The 19,782-nt window shown below is 42.3% G+C and overlaps 1 protein-coding gene across 1 annotated transcript in view; it reads right to left on the reverse strand.

Moving 5' to 3' along the window:
• The window catches only part of DNAH11 (dynein axonemal heavy chain 11), a 4,227,155-nt gene that overhangs the window by 867,032 nt on the left and 3,340,341 nt on the right, over positions 1–19,782 (reverse strand). Inside the window, exon 65 of the mRNA XM_069648254.1 lies at positions 832–954. Within this exon, the coding sequence (XP_069504355.1) occupies positions 832–954 (123 nt within the window). The remainder of the gene's footprint in view (positions 1–831; positions 955–19,782) is intronic.

Raw genomic sequence — 19,782 nt, forward strand, 5'->3', positions numbered from 1 at the left:
AAATCAGCCACACAGTCTTGAATTGCTAAATCCGTTTTCTGTGTTAGGAAACATGCATTAACATTTCAACATTTCAAAGTTTTATATGGCAAATGTCTGCAAGTTGTGGAAAAAGTTGCCTATCTTGTCGCACATACCGTAGAAGAGCAGTCTTTCTTTGCTTGTTATGATCATGTGATCCTGTGAGCTGAGCTGTGGGTCAAATAACAAGTAGATGGTTTGGAAGACAACTTGTTTGTTCAGCAGAGTATTTTGGAAAGAGAGGACATGGAGAGGACATGGAGTGGAGAGTGATGCCAGTGTATGTCGGACACGGCTAGAGTTTTTCCCAGACTTCTGCAGCAGCGAATAAACAACTAGCTTCAAAGATGCAAATGGACACCAGTTAAATGAGGGTGCCTCGAGTGTGAGATTTAAGCGAGACTTAACCGAAACCACAGCACTAGAGAGGTGAGCATGAACTATTGAACAAGCTTGTGTCAAAGACTGGGGAGCTGAGAGTGAGGGAGAGACACTTGCTCTTCAATCTCCGATGATACAGTGTTAGGCAGCTGTGGGTGTTGAGTAGGAATTGAGAAAGTGGATCTTACAGCCAGAAAATGTCTGAGACCCGGAAGATGAGTACAGACACCACGCTGGTAGTGATAAAGTAGAAGAAATGTATTGTGGGAGTTGAGGTTCAATCACTCCAAAACCCTTGGAGGGTCATGAGAGAGAAAATGAATGTGGTGAAAATAGATGTAAATATCATTTGGGTTATATCTACATCTAAGTGCATTAGCATTTGACACACATTTAGGATTAAATAACATGCGTTTTGACAATGCTTACCTTCCACGTTTAATTGTGTTGCGTCCGAGCAGAGGATCTAGGACGGGGTCAACATTTTCATCCACATTTTCAATAAGCACTGTATCGCCACAGGCCAAGGCAGATTCAATAGTTTCCAAGAATCTTTTAAAAGAAAGATGACACAATAACTTTCAGTGTGTGTTCAATGTAAATAAGCACTTATAAGACACATGGCAAGAAGGCTGTATACAATCAGGTAAATTATATGTTCATACTTGTATTTATTCAATTAAAGACCAGAATAGACCTAAAGCAATCACATAGCAAATTAGGCACACACCATGTACAATAGCAAGCTGTGGGATTTACAATATAGAAGCTCATCTAATGGCATTACTTCTCAGAGTACACAACGCAGCGTATAGATAATTAAAACTATAGCTACAAAAATAAGACAAGAACAACATATACATAAACTAATGCATATGTAATGTTATGCTGCGGTATAGAATTAATTGATGTTTTAGAAGTATTCCATGCAATCTAATCTTGTAACACACACATGCACACATATACACACATGCTGGCAACGCACACTAAAACTATAGAAACTGCAAACCATATTATTTTATCAAAGAGTATGCTGCCTTTGAAGTTAAAGAGACATATTTACAATGAACAAGAAGGGAATTATATGTCTAAAGCCAGTCTCTAGAGGTAAGCAGAACATGTAACACATGATAACAGTGATACTATATCATACTATGTTAAGCTGTTATAAAGGAACACATGGCTGGGTGTGAAGTAGTGACGAGTTGTGTCCAAAGCCGAGGAGCTAGGCAGATAGTGCACCTGTTTGTTATGTGTTTTTTCCATTGATAGGGTATTATTTGATTCTTTCTAGATTGGGGAAAGGTGTGAATCCAGAAGCATTTCTAGTCATTATCATTTAGTTATTGCCAGAATTGTGACACATGTCCCACTTGACTTGCATGGGAGATGGAGTCACATTGGAGGCAGTGTCAGGATAATTGTTCAAAGGGACTCAATAGTCAGTAACAGCGTGGTGTAAGGCATCTCTAGTAAAGGGCGTCATCTTTGACATGTGTACAAGGGATGAAGACTGTGGGCATCACTCAGAAGGAGGAAGAATGAAGTATGCACTAGCAAGGAAACAGAGTGTTAGGTACTTTTCGAAGACAACCCATTGCTTTAGAAATGGAGCAATACACCATGGCATAAATACAGTCAGGCGACGTAATGTCAAACAATCTTCAAAAGAGCCTCATAGCAGGGGTCTTGGAGGTCAATTGGGCAGAGAGTGAGGCGGATCATGATATATACCAATTGTAAGTTAAGGCAGTACCCTTTAAAGGCAGCTCATAGAGGTGTATCATAAAAGGCAGTGATGGGTACACTATTTTAGGGCATATTTAAAAATGACTCACTCCTGGGGATTGAGTGCAGTGTAAGAGAAGCATGTTCCTATAAATGTAATCTATGGCATATATTTACTTTTCTAATGATTTGTTTCATCTAGGGTATATATTTACTTTTCTAATGATTTGTTTCATGGAGCAAAATCCCATATCTAATATACCCAGGGGTCAAGTCCTAAAAATTAAAATGGGGGGACTCCTCAACAAACGCAATGGGATGTGACGTCGCCAGAAATAAACATATGAAGGTGAAATATGCACATTTCATTAAATTATCTTTGCATAACCACCCACATTGCACAGGACGAATGGCATTTGCTTTTCACAAAATCAACAAATACACAAAACCAGGAAAGGGTATTTTCATCTAATAGTGTTTTTGAAAATGTTAAAAGGTGTGCACGTTTTAAACTCCAAAACCAATACAAATGATTTCCCTGGAGTTTGCAGTACTGAAATGGGACATTTCACCTTTAGTTGTTTGTTATTTTTCAGTTATATAGTGCAGTGGTGAAGTGTCCGGCCTGCAAACCGGATGACATAAATTCAAAGAGGACATTCAATGTTTCTCATTTTAGCTGGGGGCATTGAGTCTACCCTCTGAAAAAAAGTAGGTGGACTACGTCAACCCCTATTTACCCTCGACTTGCCATGAATATACCCTCAATACAACAATCTTACTCCAAAATCTGGGACAAGAAACGGGCTGATTTTGATTTAAATATTCCGTTTTATTTAAAATAGTAAATCAAGACATTAGAAACAGGTAGCTTGTTTACAGAAAGGACAATGTAACCTGCTTACTATTGCCCGTTTCATTCCAGTTTGCACAAACATCCATACATATACATACAAGTGAAATATGAATGACTATTGTAGCCCACATTGAATCTTCTAGTAGTATTGGCTGCTCACAACTAAATACGTCATGCAATGTTTTAAATACAAACAACTGAGAAGAACCAGTAAACAATATGGTGAAAAGAACTGTATTGTGCGCTTATCAAATTGTACCAGCAGCCTCTGGTGCATAATTAGAAAGTGACATGTTCCAGATAGTTTACACAGTAATTTTGAAATCATTTTAATTAAAAGTGACATTTTGTTGCAAGCATATGCGATCCGAGCAAACAGATTTTGAATCAGCACAATGGACAAAGCTTTTTGGATTAGAACCAGGGTTTATTTTTGAACTATATAGACATTACTGCCAGGTCGAAACTATTATTTTGGTGAGCAGTAAAAGCTTGATGTTTTAAAGTGTCACACAAGTATAAAATTATAAAACTGAAATTAAAGTAGAATCAACATATTAATTTCAATTAGCATTATGAGTCCACATAAGGTGGAATCACTCTATTTCTATGCAAAGTTACTTGAAAATAAATTGACACTGGTCATTTAAGTTGATATTATTTCCTTGGGACGAAAGGGGAGAATTGAACCGCCTTTCCCATTCCAATTTAAGGAGTACAAAGCTCTATTCAGGATTCCTCTTTTATGTAAATGAAGGTTTTCGACAGTCAAGAAGTACATTGATCCTTGCAAATCTGTGAGTTATGTTGATCACTGCATTAGCAAACCCATATATGATTAGCTCCTGTAAAGCTCAAGGGTATTCATAATTCATTAGTGTCAGAGACACATATGCCATGCACAATTATGGATCCTAATGCCATCTGTTTTAAATATACAAAGTTCCATTGGAGGCTCAGTTTCAAAGTAACTCTTAATTGCTATCTGGAATTTCATTAATTCTTGGGAAATGTATCTAAATGCTGTGAGATTATTGTACTCATTTTTGCTTTGTCGCCTAAAGACCCAGGACAGATAGGGACATCAACCGGCTTCCGGCATCACCACCAGATAGGCTCTTCCTTTCAGTCTGTCCACCTGATCTGAAAATCCCTCTCAGGTAATCTTGTCTGTCTTGGAAAAGGGACTCTGGATTCAGTACCATCTGTAAAAGGTTTTCTTATTTCCCTTCAGCTACTTCTAGGTGGATCCCAAACTGTTTTCTCCTGTTGAACACTCTCTCTTCCATTTCTGCTTTCCCAAATTCTACTCTGTTCCTATGTGTTTGATTTAAAATATCCAGCAATCTTGACCCATGCAGCATCATTTCGCAGAGCAATTTTAGATTGGACAGAGACAGCGAGAGGTTTAGGTTATGTGTTGTGTTTCCCTGCCTTGGTCCTGCATGAATGCTTGATTGACATAATGCCTGTTGGAATGTATGCCTGTGGAATGTTGTGGTGTGAATGCCCCTGGAGATTCTGTGTATGTCACTTGGAGTGAGCCTGGCCTAGAGTGAGGGGACTGGTGGATGTTCACCGTTTATGTACCTTACCTTCCTTCATATCCTGTTATCCTGAACTTGTACCTTGAACTTAAGTAAAGGTCTTACCTGTACAGTGGCTCCTGACTCATCTGTCAAAGAGCAGATCTTATCAATTCCCTTCACTTACTGACACCCAGTAGGTTCTTCTTTGCTTCGATTTTATTTTTCCATTGTTATATGGGGATGTGTATGATATGAGATAGATCTCATATGAGATAGCCCTTCCTTCAGGAATGTAAAATCAAAATAGGGCTGGAATATTTATTTCCCTTATAGTTCTCTGCATGACAAGTGATATATATTTTGATTGTGTGTGTTTTATGGTTTATTTCAAACCTTATATACACATTTAATAAATACAAAACATCACAAGTTAAATACAAAATGTAATATGTTTTACAATCCAATACTAGTCAATGATATGATATATGATAGTTTATTTATATAGCGCCTATACACAATGGGCCTCATTACGACCCTGGCGGAACGGGTTAAACGGCGCCGTAAAAGGCTGCGGCGCCATTCAACCCGTTCCGCCACATTACGAGGTCCCCTCGCGGGACACGTTAAGCACGCCTGGGAAAACCAGGCGTGCATACCGGGTCCCGCGAGGGGAAGAGGGAGCAAACAACGGGCCATCTCGTAATGGCCCGTTGTTTACTCCCTCTCCCATTCCCATTCAGCCTTATGGGGGCTGAAATGGGAATGGGGATGAACCGTGTCCGTGTCCTCGAGTGAGGAATTACCGGGCCATCCGAACTCGGAATGGTCCGGTAAGTCCTCATTCCGAGGACACGGACACGGATGCGGTTTTGCCGGCAGCCATGCCGCCAATAGCGGCATGGCTACCGGCATACCTCGTAATGAGGCCCAATGTGTTTCAAATATAGGGGCAATTCCATAACCAAGAAATAAACTAAAACCACCTTTATGCGTCTGACTTTTTTCATTATTGTAAATTTTTTAACATTACCAATAACCTCCCCCTTTAGCTTATGGTTCATTGGGAGACCAACATAGGTATAATCCGCTACCATGTCTACTGGGGCTCCATTGCATTTCCAAACAAATTTATTATCCCACCCTCCTAACTTTCCAATTACCATCACTTCTGTTTTCCCTCGTTGATAGTTATGCCATTGGCTTTTGAGTTTTTCTCCAACGCAGTAATACTTCTCGGTAAGCCTATGGCGTTCTATCAATTAACAAGGTATCAGCATGGGAGATCCACGCTACTGGATCCCTACCCAATTTTGAAGTGACGTTATTGAATTTTCCCAAACTTGCTTGCATGTCTGACACAAATATATTGTACCACAAGAGGCCAACACGCATCCCTGCTGACCCCCGGTTGGTTCCAATATCTGCCAAGATCTTCCCCTCATCATACAGCCTGAAAGCAACCATAGATTCTTGATAGAGCTGTTTAATTAGACTTAGCAGATCGAAAATACAGCCCAGTCTCTGCATTTTTGTCGCAAAGGTCTGGACACTGAATCGAACGCCACAGAAAAATCCATGTAACAAATGTAGAGGTTAGTGTCTGCCTTAGCCAGGGTATCTCTAATAAGATATGTTAATGTCCAGATGTTATATATACAGCTTATATCTTTTAGAAAACCTGTTTGCTGAAAGGGGAGCAGGTTGAACTCCTTAACCCATTCATTTAGTTTTTCCAAAAAGGCGCAATGCAAAAACCTTTGAGAATATTTCTGTTAGTGCAATAAACCTATAGTTGTTAGAGTCTGTTCTTATTCCTTCTTTACAGATTAGGGCCAAGTTAATCTTTTTGCAAGCTGGGTGGATTTATCCTGCTCTAATTATGTTCAAAGATAGGCCATACAGAATCCTAGCCCAGAGATGTGGATGAGCCTTTAGCACTAGATTTGGAATACTACCAGCACCTCCCATACATGCTCACAGGAAAGGTCGACCATGTTGGTCTCCTCTAAGTAATACAGGTTCCTGATATGGCTCGCCCACACAGCTTCTGAAATCGGGTTGACCATCATTCCATTCCTCTTGTTCAGGAATATATTTATTTATTTTTATTTTTATTTTAGCATTTGTAAAGTGCACTACAGCCCACAGACAACGAGGCGCTATAAGGACATTTTAAGAAGGCTTGCTTGAGGGTTACAGTAGGCGGCCCCAAAAAGTATAATTAAATACATTTGCATGGTTACAGAGGATACAACATAGGACGTTACAGTTGGTTACTAATAATCTAGTCTAGGTAACAGGAGGCAAACACAGATATTCTCCTATACAAGGTGATACAGAAGAAGTGCAAAACCTAGAATGACAGGGTCATAAATGAAGAGGTTGGTTTTTAAAGCCTTCTACATAGTTCTAGAATATCTTCCCCCACGGATACTGCTTCGAAGGTCAAAAACCAATTCGAGCATTGTTCTGACTGCCTATGCACCAGAATCCAATCCGCATTTTTCTAAGTATTCCACATTTCCTTTCTTCACATTTAATGGTCTTCTTAACTAGGCAAGTTTCTGCTCTAAATAAGTTCCTCCTACATGCAATATGCGGTTCAAATACTGTTTCTTTTCTGTTTTTATTCAACACAAAATGTGTTCCCATACCGTGAACAAGATCACAGCTAAATTATTTTTTTAGAATTATATTCTGATTTTCGCCCCGCCATCCCAAACCTTCACAGAGCCCTGAATACAGTTCCATCTCGGACAAACCCAAGATAGCATTATTAAAGGCCTCAACCATACGTCCTCCCCATTTTATGCTTTTTTTCTGCATAGTGTCCTACATAAGACCCAACATCAATTTATTTCTTCATTAATTTAGTTCACAGCACAGCGCTACATGGTCAATCGGGTCCGTAATTACCAGACTATAGCCACTGACAGACTTCCCCAGGTCCTGAGAGACAAATATATAATCAATTCTTGATTTCTGCAGACCTCTAACTCAAGTGAAAGTTTCCCCTTGATTATCCTCAAGGTCAATTTTTGTTGGAATGATACATTTCAGGTTCCAACCATCCAGAAATAAAGACCAGTTAGTACCCTCTCTCATCATACTTGAGGACATATCAGAATAACTCTCCTCCATGTCAATACATTTCATATTGAAATCCCTGGCAATCATTACACTCCTTCCCATATTATCATGCAACCATGCATTCAAAATCTCCTCAATGAAAAACTGTAACATTTTGATGTTATTTCCACCAGGTTGGTCATGTATATTGATTAAGAGTACCTTAAACTGATTTTCTACAGTCGGGTCACCTATGACTGTAGCTAATGCGTTCTTATTGTACACTGATGGCATAAATTCAACGGCTGATAAGCCTGTTCTGACCCCAGTCAGGAGTCCACCGGATGGTCTTCCCAAAGCTTTTTTATTAGCCAGCCTCTGTGTTAAAGCAAACCTATCAACATAACAATAGTTTGTTAGCCATATGCGTTGTAGGCAGAAGATATCAGACTTCAATACCAATTCTCTGCCATCCACCTCAGACAGGAAAGAGTTTGAGCCCTGTGCATTCCATGACAGCATGTTTATTTTCTTATTCACTTCCACATTGATACTGTGGACCTGAGAACAAGTCTTTTTTGCCAGCATCATCGGGAGCCATCTCCAATCCTCATACTTCTCAGTGAATTTAAATGTCTTTACCGTGGTCTCGAATAGACAAATCTGACGTGAAGACTTAGTCTTTACTATTTTCAGATTTTTCAGACCCTTGAGTGACCAGGAGGTATCAGCCTGTGGAAACATTTGTGAGCAGTGAGGGGAGATCTGTGACCACCTGACTAAAGTAACAAGTTATTTTTCCCATATCGGATACCTTTGGAGATATCCTCTCCTTCCTAAAGCCTGTCCTTTGTTCCCCCCATTCCTCTTTCTTTCACACAGGTTTGGTTGGAGGGGGCATAAAGGTGGAGTCTAATGGTCTGGTTTTACAATGCAAGTTGTAATCAGACTTTGGCTGATTCGCCATTGAAAAATTATGACTGTCAGGGCACACCCACCAAGAGGGAGAAAACCGTGGGCTGTACACAATTGCACTATAACATAGATTCACTCACAGCTCTTTCCTTCCAATGGCATCCTGTCACATCCAATATCCTCTTGCCCTCTGTGGTTGTACTGTGGTAGATTGTACACTTTCACACCACACTTCTGCGCGGCGCTCCACACCTTTCCAGAATTTTAAAAGCACAGGCTTCTCCTTTTACAGCAGCTATTCAGATCCATAAAGAAACTCAATGATCTCGTTTGGGGTTCCCCGATCAGGATAATGCGGCAGACTGCACACTTTCACACAGCACTTCTGTGTGGCACCTCATACCTATCAGGTGTTTTAAAAACACAGGCTCATCTTTTTGCACCAGCTGTTCAAATCCAGAGAGAAACTCAATGGTTTCCCCTGGAGTTCCCCACTCAGGATAATTCGGTAGACTGCACACTTTCACACCACACTTCCTCCCCTTTATCATTCAGTTCAAAAGGAGCCTGCCAATAACTTTCCGTATGGTCCAACGTTGAGATGAACTTTGGTTTCCCCATGTTTGTGGCATGGGGTATGCATCGATGGTATGCACAGCCGGTAAGATAGCTCAGTGGGTTGACCTCAGCAGCAATCTGTGTGTGATCTGCAGGTTGCAGGTTCACATCCCGGCAAGGCCAACTCAGTCTTTATATCAGATCGATAAATGAGTACTAAGTTCAGTTGGGTGACATTGTATGTAAATATGTTCTCTGTAAAGCGCCTTGGCAAACCATATCATACATAACACATTATTATCATTATCATTTATGGCAGAGATGCCATTTATCTTTCGGAAGCCAATACCAAAGCGCCAAAAGCTGTCTTGTTTCCCAATCAACACTGTCGGTAGGGACCAATGGCTCTGGGATGATTCCACTACCTGACATTGAAGCATTGTTTTGCCTCTTCCTGAATGATTGCATGTCTGGATTCTTGGATATGATAAGGTTTCAAGTGTACATGTGGTCCTGGAGTGACACATATATGATGGAAGAAGGTCTCCACTGATCCATGATTCAGGGAGAAAACATCTGGAAATTGCTTCAACAAGTCTTGTAGATCTTGGTTTTCCTGTCTAAATACATGTTCTCTAATAATCTTGGATGTAATTCCAGTGATTATCAATGTGAGAATTTATTAGGGAAGAAGGTTAGGATAATTCCACTTTTTCAGGAGATTGACACAGTAAACTGTCTCTTACTGTGTTCGATCAGGTTGCTTTACTCCGTAGTTGAGATTTCCAACAACTTCTGTCACCTCATATTGCCCATTTAGAACGTGATTTGTTCTCAGAGGTTTGAAGGAAAAGGAGTAACTTGTCTCTGATATTAAATCTATGGCGGTGGCACTTGTTGGGCTTTGGAGTAATGGTCTTTTAATACCTCCGTAATAAAAGTAATTTGGGCTCTGTTTTCTTGGATGAACTGGGCTGGCTTATAACCTTGATGATCTTGTCCTTCGCAGACCTTTTTGAGCATGTCTAATACATCTTTTGGGTCTACTCCCTAAACTAATTTTAAAGGATGAAAAGCCAGTGGAACTTTTAGGTGTTTTCCTTACAGCAAATTACACATATGGAACATGCTGGTATACCCCTGGGCAATAAACCCTGTAAGGGATATGGGCCTTATTACGGGTCTGGCGGTAACCTTGCCGGTGATACCAGCGGGTTGCTGCAGGACCTTTGAAGAATTACCAGTGCCTGACTTCATGGTAACACCAGAGTATTATAACCCCGGCGGCCACGAAGTCAGGCGCAGGTGATTCTGTTAATCCCCATTCCCATGGAGTCCAATAGGACATCGTTAATAACACAGGGTCTGCCCTATTGGGCACATCGGCGCCGGCAGGCAGACCCGTAGTGTGCCGATCCGGAAACAATAGTGCCGGTATTCTTACCATCACCGCTGTTTCCTGACCGGCACACTTGTAAGGAGGCCCAAAGTCTTGGACCTTCACAACTCTTGATGGGATTGAGCCACCCCCATGATGTGTTGAAAAGGGCGAGATGTTCATTGCGTGTTCGCATTGGAAGATACCCCAACATACTGTGGTTTTTGGCTATCCGTTGTTTCTTGTCTGGATTACCTGTCTGTTTCCTGGCACTTATAGCACTTATATCAGCAAGAGACTGTGTTAGAATCTAATGTTTATGAAAATAAAAATGAAGTCTAGCCCCTGAAGATGGTTACATGAACCGAAACGCGTCGGTCTTATTCGGGTCACACCTGAATATGAGACTTCATTTATGAACTGTTGAATGATCAAATCCATACATCTAGAGTTTGTTTGCACTGTAACTATTATACAGCTTTACAATTGTGTTACTCCTTACAAGCAGTTTTTTGTAAACGCTTGTTGCTCTCACCTTTGTTATACTGAATACCTACAAGTGTCCTTTCCATGTGCAAATAGGGAACACTGATTGTACTACTGTTTGCTTACTAGTGTACGACTTGTTGGACTCAGAAGATTAAAATCCATAAGTCAGCTCTAATGTTTTTGTTCTGATTGTTCTATCGGTTTGACCTTTATGACTGTATATTTTATCCTGAATAATACTGCCAAATGCTCTAAATGACCCTTTCTGTTGCAAATAAGAGAAGTTCACACGTTGTTAACACATCGTAAAATTTACGCCTCTTTTGGCACCAAATGTTTAATGAATTCTAATAGAAATAGAGGGATATCTTTTTCCCTATTTGAGTGCATCTGGGATTGCTGTGTAGCAATACACAGCTTTGGATTCTTTTGAAAAGGGTTGGAACCACCAGTTGATATGTTCATACATCAGCACCCTTTAAGTTCTGGACCTGGTAGAGTAACCCATTCTTCTCTATGAAGTATAGTCACTGTAAATATGTTGCTGCAGACTAACGTTTTACCTGCTGGAAAACGTATCTCAATGGTGGTTCATTCTTCTGAGCACTGTCAAACCATGGGGAGGGGAATTCAAATATGTTTAGCATGGCCCCAGACATAAGAGAATTGATGTTGTTATTTGGTTATTTGTGAGGTGTCGTAGTATGGCTGTAGAGCTGAAGCCTCCTTTACCTCTCACAGGAACCTTCAAAGTGTTTACCTCCACCATTTTGGAGTTCAAGATGACCTTGCATATCAACTGAGCGACAGGACCTCCAAACCTGATATGATAGTCATCATATTTAGCCTTGCCAAGAATCAGTTGGACTTATATAAAGTCTGTATCTCCAAATGTAGGCATGCCACGTTGAACTGCACTGCTATTCTACCATTCGTTCTGGTGTGGAGATGGAATTTCAGATGTGTTTTTACACTCACCCTATCTCGTGCCTGAATGGTAATATCTTCAATACTCTCACTTACACTGGCAACTTGGAATTCAGGGAGGCCCTGATTACTTTTCAGAAGTCCTCATCCAAATTGCATTGGGTGTGAGTAATTGTATCAAGCTCCAGAATCCTGCTTTTGATACCACTTGTGAGAAGGTCAAGCCGTGACATGCTTGACACAAACACAAATGCTTTTATAAAGACCTTTTTCAAGGTATGGGTTGGACCAAATGCCTATAGGAGCTCAGGGGGTCTCCATAAATGATGGATGCCATCTGGTTGGAACCACCATGAATGAAATAACATTAAGTAATCTTACAGTGTCTACTGCTTCCAATGGTGTTGTTCAGCTTTGACCTAACCTTACAGGTCCCCTTTCCTCCAGTGACTCCCCACTCTTAAACACAATGCGTAAAGTATTCAGCCAACAGAAACCTGCAGGGGATGGCAAGGAACATGCCCTCCTGTTTCCAGGTGATGGTTACTCTATTCCAGCTACCCCTGTGGATGAGATTCCTAAGGAAAGTTTACAGTGCTTAAAGGTTCTCCTCTCTATGTTTACCATGCTGATTGGTATTTGTTTTATAGTTTTGTCTAAGGGCTCAGGGTTGGGTGCATTCTAATGGATCTGTGATTTATTTTAATTGAGCCTATCCACGGTTGGTAATTAGTTCATTTCTCTCACCTGTTTGTTCCAGGGCTTCATATGAGGTAACAGCATTTCTGGCAACTTTGAAACGCTCCTGTGAATGTTCGTCTGCCAGCTGCATTCTACGCCTTGTGGGAAGCTGATATGCATCTCTTCACTCTATCTTCTTCTGACCGATTGAGTCGCAGTCTCTCTGAATGCCCGGTAAGTTTGGGACCTCTGCAGCAGTATTGATGAGGGAGGTATATTTCTGTTCAATGCTTTAGTTTTACTTAATTGTGATGTTAGGGTGTTAGCGACTTTTAATAGTGAGGGCCCAGAGACTCATGAGGAAGTGGTTTTGGAAGTTTTGGAAGTCCATGAAATTGGAACTTTGGAGAGATCAGAAAACCTTGATGGAAAGCCTCTAGATGTATGAGGGTACTTCAACATCCTTGATGTATAATTCCTTGTAGTGAAGGGGGTGTAGAGCCTACAGGATCCTGCCCCTTTCACCCCCTGGGAGGCACATCGGGTTGCAGCTTTCCCCCTCACATGGCAACACTGGGAGTTTAGTCGACTCACCACATTAACGCAAGAAAAAATCAAATAGCTGCCAGGCCGGCAACAGTACACAGCATCATCTCCCAACAGATATTCATGATGAATTTTTAAACAATATATGGCATTATTCTCGCAGTGTAAAAAGAAATGTTCATAGTGGCTGTACCTCATACAGCCAGTATTGCCACTGCAATACATGCCAGCATGCCCACACAATATCCTAAAGTTTGCATTGTCCATTAAGTCAGTAATACAATGGTAAAAAAACATGTACATGATGGCCGAGCCAATATGCGCCATAGCACATAATTATACATGTCAACATTTGAACTTTGATACTATGGAGAACTGTGTGAGACTCCATAAACCCCACAATTGACCTCTAGAACATGGTGAGAAATGGAGCAGTTGAGAACCATACTCTGACAATGAGATTTAGTGTACATATCTAGTCTGCTTTCATCATGTTTTCTAGGATACTCTCCAACAAATTGCTCTCATTCATATAGCTAAAACTTTAACAAGAACAACAAGTTACTTACCCCTAGTAACGTTCTTTCGACTGAATGTTCCTCCCACATATTCCTCATCTTTGATATCTCCAATATCCAGCTTCAGCTGCTTCAGAATTTTTTTTCGGCAGAGGGCGCTGTGCGTTGATGCAGTTGACTCGATGTCCCTCAAAGGACTCCGTCTCGAGGATGATGTCATCAAAGACATATATATAGCAAGCGCAGCACCCCTTGGCTTCAGCTCTGTTTTTCGTGTCATTCTCAAGTAGAACTACCCGCATCAACACGGGTTTGACCGTACGAGGCTCTGAAGGAGCAAAAACTGTACTAGCATGGGTAATTCTACTGAGGGGCAGACTGGGAGGGCGATGGGAAATACGTGGGGGGAACATCCAGTAGAAAGAACTTTACCAGGGGTGAGTAGCTTGTTCTTTGAATGGATTATGTCCTCCCACATATTTCTCATCTTTGATAGACTCCCAAAGCAGTGTTTGTTTTGGTGGAGGGAGTAAGAATTGTGCTATCAATGGTTTCTATGAACAAAATGGAGGACAGGTTTTCCAAAGCTTCCATCCTGATTTAGGTTAGAATCAAGGCAGTACTGCTTAGTGCAAGTGTATATTGTAGACCACATAGCTGCCACACAAATGCTTTTTGATTGGAATGGCTCTTTGCAGAGCAGATGAAGTAGCCATGCCCCTAGTGGAATGGGCCGTCAAGCCTTCTGGAGGATCCTTGCCCGCCAGCCTTTAGCATTCAGAAATAGCTAGAATAATCCATCTGGATAAGGTCTGCTTTGTTACAGCCTGACCTAGTCTGTGACCTGTGTAACCTATGAATAGTTGGTTGACAACCTTGAAATGTAGAAGCTCAGAGACCTACATGGATCGAGTCTGTGCAATCTCTCCTCCTCCTAGCCAGTATGCGGTGGAGGATAGAAAGTGGGTAACATAATCTTTTGTCCTAAATGAAAGTCTGAAATGACCTTGGTAGAAATGAAGTCTTAACCCTCAGGACGAACTTGTCCTTGTGAAATACTGTAAATGGTGGTTTAGAGGATAGTGGCTGCAACTCACTCATTCTACGGGCTGAAGTTAATGCTAGCAACAAGATGGTCTTGAACATTAGTAACCTTAGGGGAGATGAATGGAGTGGTTCAAATGGTGCACACATAAGAAATGTTAACACTAGATTAAGGTCTCAAATGGGAACCTGAAAGGGAGATGGAAGGAACACATTAGTGAGGCCCTTCAGAAATTGTATCACCAAGGGTATTTTAAAATATGAACTTTCCTCTGACGAGCGCTTGAAGATGGATAGTGCTGCCAAATAATCTTTCATTGTTCCAACCTGGAGCCCCAGATTGGCTAAGTGCAGTATAAAAGACAACACCTCTGGTGTTTTGCAAAGCAAAGGGTCAACATTCTCGCCCCTGCACCACATGCAGAATTTGTTCCAACGCAGCAGTACAAAGACTTTGTTGCTGGCCTTGTGGCCGAAAACAAAATCTCCATTATTTCATCTGGGAGGTCCCAATCCTTATACCTCAGCCTCTCAGAAACAATGCGTGAAGGCTGAGTGTCTTGACCTCTGGATGGAGAACCCGACCCTCCTCTCATGAGAGAAGTTCCTCTCTTCATGGAAGACGTACTGGAGGGCAGATGGAAATGTCCAGAAGGTCCCAATACCACGTCCTCCTGGCCCAATCTGGGGCAATGAGGATCATCTGTCTCCCGAACTTTTTCAACCTCCTGATCACGTTAAGAATGACAGGCACTGGAGGAAACGCACATAGGAGTGGAAACCCCCAGTCCACCACAAATGCGTCTCCTAGAGCTCCACTTGGGGGAACTTCCCTGGAGCAGTACAGTTCGCACTTCCTATGGACACTGGTCACAAACAGATCCACTTGAGGGGTTCACCAAAGGGTGAAGATCTCTTTAAGGACTTCCTGAGCTAGTTCTCACTCATGGGAGACTGTGCTCAGCCTGCTCAGAGTATCCGCCCGCTGTGTTCTTTTCTCAGGCTAGGTGAACAGCCGACAGAAAGATTCCTTCTCGAATTGCCCAGAACCCAAGCTACATTGCCTCTCTGCACAGTGGTAGTGACACTACACCTCCTCTCTTGTTGAGATGTGCATGTGTTGTTCATCATTATCAGGACATTATTTTGCCGTACCAAGGGCAGAAAGGCTTTTAGTGCTAGTCTGATTCCCCTCAGCTCCAAAAGGTTGATGTATAGTTTGGACTCTGATGGAGACCAACTACCGCTCATAGACTTTTGGCGCGGGCTCCCCACCCCATGAGTGAGGCATCTGTCACTACTGTTTTCTCCGGCCATGGTTTCCAAAAAGATTCTCGCTTCAGAATGATGTCCTTGCAGGCCCACCACAGGAGATTCTGTGCAACTCTGCTTGGAACCTGAAGTAGGTCCGACATGTTGATTGAGAATTGAGACCACTGCGTCCTGAAAGCCCACTGAAGGGATCTCATTCTCGGGCGAGCCTCTGGCACCAGGAAAATGCAGGATGCCATGAGGCAACGCAACCTCAAAAAGTCGAAGGCCGGGAGATGTTGGGGGCACTCAGAAACTTTGAGACCATCTGCAGAATGTCTTGAGCCCTCACCTCGGGTGGCAAACTCTTTTCCAAGGATATGATATGATATGGCATTTATAACGCGCCTATACACAAGTGTTTCAAGGCGCGAGTATCCAGTACAGCCCCGATGAACTGGAGCTTTTGCAATGGTGTCATATGGGGCTTCTTGTAATTGAGGGAGAAGCCCAGTCTGTGGAGAGAGTGGCATTGAGATTTCTTATTTTTTTATTTTATTTGTATATTTACAGTGTGCCTGAGCTCGCTGGCATCAGGGCACAAAAGGCCGGAGAAAGTAGTTCATCACCAAGAGTCAAAAGTTATTTATTCAAAAAGAACTGTTTTCAAACATTTCCTAAAAGACGTATGATTTCTGTCTACGCAAAGGTCTTTTGGGAGGTTATTCCATAGACGTACCGCCTGCGCTTGGAAAGACCTTCCCAGACCATTCATTTGTTTGCTCCTTGGGATGACCAAATGAGTGGAGTCACATGATCTTGCTACTATCCTAGGACAAGAAACACTTATAAAGTCTTTCAGGAAAGTAGGTGCGCCCAGATACTCTAGGGTGTGGCGCGCTTTATAAATCAATTAAGCAAACAAACAAACAAACAGTGCATACACTAAAACAAATCCTGGCTTCTACAGAAAGCCAGTGTAGATTTTTACCATGCCTTGAAATGTTTTCTCTTCTAGGGATGTTTTTTATGATATGCACAGCATCGTTTTGCAGGATTTTTAGTGTTTGAATACAACCCTTACCCGCGCCCAGCCAGTAGAGCACTACAATAATCTATGCGTGGCATAATCGTGCATGAACTATGTTGGTGCAGTTTACCTCTGAGACAAAGAGTTTAACTAACCTAAGTAGTCTCCGGTGATGTTGTGCCTTACTAGTGGTGTGATGAATCTGTGCATCTGCCTTGAGAGATAAAGCACGACACAAGGTCTTAACCTTCGTGACGGTACTAACTTGATGGTTTTGGATCAGAAAGCCTGAGTATTTGTCATCAGGTTTTGAGCGTGCCTGAGCTGAGAAAAAAATAAGTAGCTCTGTTTTAGCCGTATTAAGGCACATGTCATTGTTGGTCATCCAGCTTTGGATAATACTATATATCCTTGAGATTTGGTAAGAGTCTTTTTAATAGTCATCACTAATACTTATGATCAGCTGGGTGTCTTCAGCATAGTTAGAAAAACAAACTCCCAATGTGTCTAGAAGATTGCATAACGGGCGAAAGAAAACATTAAAAATGGAGATGATCCAGGACTTGTTTGCGAGAATGCGCCCTGATCAGGCAATCGTCCAGGTAGGGGTAGAAGTGAATCCCCCTTCTCCTGAGGCTCGCTACCACCACCGCCATCAGTTTGGTGAAAACTCTCGGGCGGAGGTCAGCCAAATGGCAGAACTCAAAACTGATAATGAGAAATGCCAACGGCGAACCTCAGCTACTTTTGTGCTTGAGATGGATTGGCACATTACTATAAACACCCTGAAGGTCCAATGACACCATCCAAACCTGGGGTTGGAGGGCCTGAAGGATATGAGAAAGAGTGATAATCTTGAACTTGTCCTTCCTGAATAACTTGTTCAAGTATCTCAAGTCCAAGATGGGTCTCAGTCCTCTGGCCTTTTTGGGGATTAGGAAATATGGAGACTACCATCCTTTGCTCCTCTCCACTGCAGGTACCGGCTCTCTAGCACCCTTCTCTAGCAGGGTCAAAATGTCCTGCACAAGGAACGGATCTGGAACCTTCAAAGAATGGCTCCATGGTGGATGGTTCTGAGGTCTCCGAATGAAGGGGAGGCAGTAACCTTGGGCTATGGATTCTAATGCTAAGGCATCTGAAGTAATGTCTTGCCATTCTTTCAGATGCTGAGATAGTCTTCCTTCCACAGGGGTGTCATGAATCAAGACCTCTGAGATTTGGCTGCCGCCTTCGAGGTCTGCAGCTTCTCAAGGCTTTCATCAGCCTTGATGCCAAAAAGATGAGACCCATCAAAAGGCATGTTAAGGAGTCTAGAATGTACGCCTGGTGCAAATCCAGATTTCCTTAACCATGCAAATCTGTGAATTACAGTGCTTGCCTCCCTGGCTCTGCTGATTCTCTCAGCAGAATCCAGACCCAACTGAAGAGACTGGCACATAGCTTCCTTGCCAGCCTTAACAATGGCCAAAAAAACGTCTCTTTCCTCCCCTTCAGGAATATGCTCAGCCATAATAGAAATGCAGTCCCATAGAGTGTATGAACAATTTGCCAAGGCACATGTGGAGTTGGCTGACGTAAAAACCATGCTCCCAGCAGAAAATGCTTTTCTTGACCAGGCAGCTACATTTTTATCACCCCGATCCAGTGGGATGGTTGGATACGCTGCCTTTTTTGAGGTAGCGTTGCTGCCTGCACCACCAGACTTTCTGTGGTAGGGTGTTTCAATAAGTAGCTGGGATCACTACTTGATGGGCAGTAATTCCTTGTCAAGTTCTTATTTACTGCCTGACTTGGCTCTGGTGCTTCCCAATTGCCACTTGCTCTCTTCTGAAGAGCAATGTGAAAAGTTAAAATGGGATCCTTTTGAGTACCTTTATCTAGGATATCTGTAAGGTCATCCTGTTCGAAAGGGCAAGTCTGCTCCATCCCAGGTAATCCACTATCTTGGTCATCAACTGCATGTTCATCTGACTCAGGCTTTCCAAATTCCAATTCCGGTGAAGTATCCACTCCACTGGCTGTCTGCACCTTTTCATATAGGTCTTTCAGTCTGGATTACTCTGATATGAAACTATCAGGGACATATGTTGTGCCATACTACAAACCAAAGGGTGCATCATTATCAGATTGCTCATTGTCCTCATAAACAGAGGTCAGAGATTTAAAGTAATACTTTCTTAGTAACGGAGTGAAGGTTTTGTCCGATAAACACGTTGAAGGCTTTGTAAATTTCGAGAACGACACTGGAGGAGTTGTCGATGTCTTCGATGAAGGCGTTTTCAACTTCGATGGCACCGGAGGCTTCAATGGCATCGATGGCATTGATGGCGGCGCCGGTGTTGATGGGCCCACTGGCTTCGATGACCCAGCTGTCATCAATGGCGCAGCTTGTGTTGATGGCATTTATGACCTCGACTTGTCTTTCAACTTATGACTTGAAGGATCCGTCAATGATTTGTTATGTCGAGGCCTCAGCGGCTTTCGATGGGGATCTGTCCTTCATTCCGGGTGAGCATTATTTGACTCAAGCCCTTTCCTTACCGGCTTCAGAAGGCACGGTAGGAGCATGCCCTGCCTGCTTCGAGGGTTTTTTGTTCTCCAATATCTTAAGCATTTCTTGCCTGAATGTTTCCCATTCGGCAGGAGTGGAGGCCTTAGTGGGACAGGATACAGCTCTCTCATGAGAGGAGTTGGACAAGGACGTTGAAGTAGGCGATTTATGGTGCCACTTCTTTGATTTCCTCAACGACGACAAGGTGTGGTGGAAGCCACTTCTTCACCTGGACCTTTTTACCTTCTTTCTTCAAGGAGAGTCGCCTCTCACTTCTAGTCGATGGGGATTTCTTAGGGAATTGACC

This window comes from Ambystoma mexicanum, chromosome 2q, assembly GCF_040938575.1.
Source record: "Ambystoma mexicanum isolate Mex_15411 chromosome 2q, UKY_AmexF1_1, whole genome shotgun sequence".
NCBI classification, from domain to species: domain Eukaryota; kingdom Metazoa; phylum Chordata; class Amphibia; order Caudata; family Ambystomatidae; genus Ambystoma; species Ambystoma mexicanum.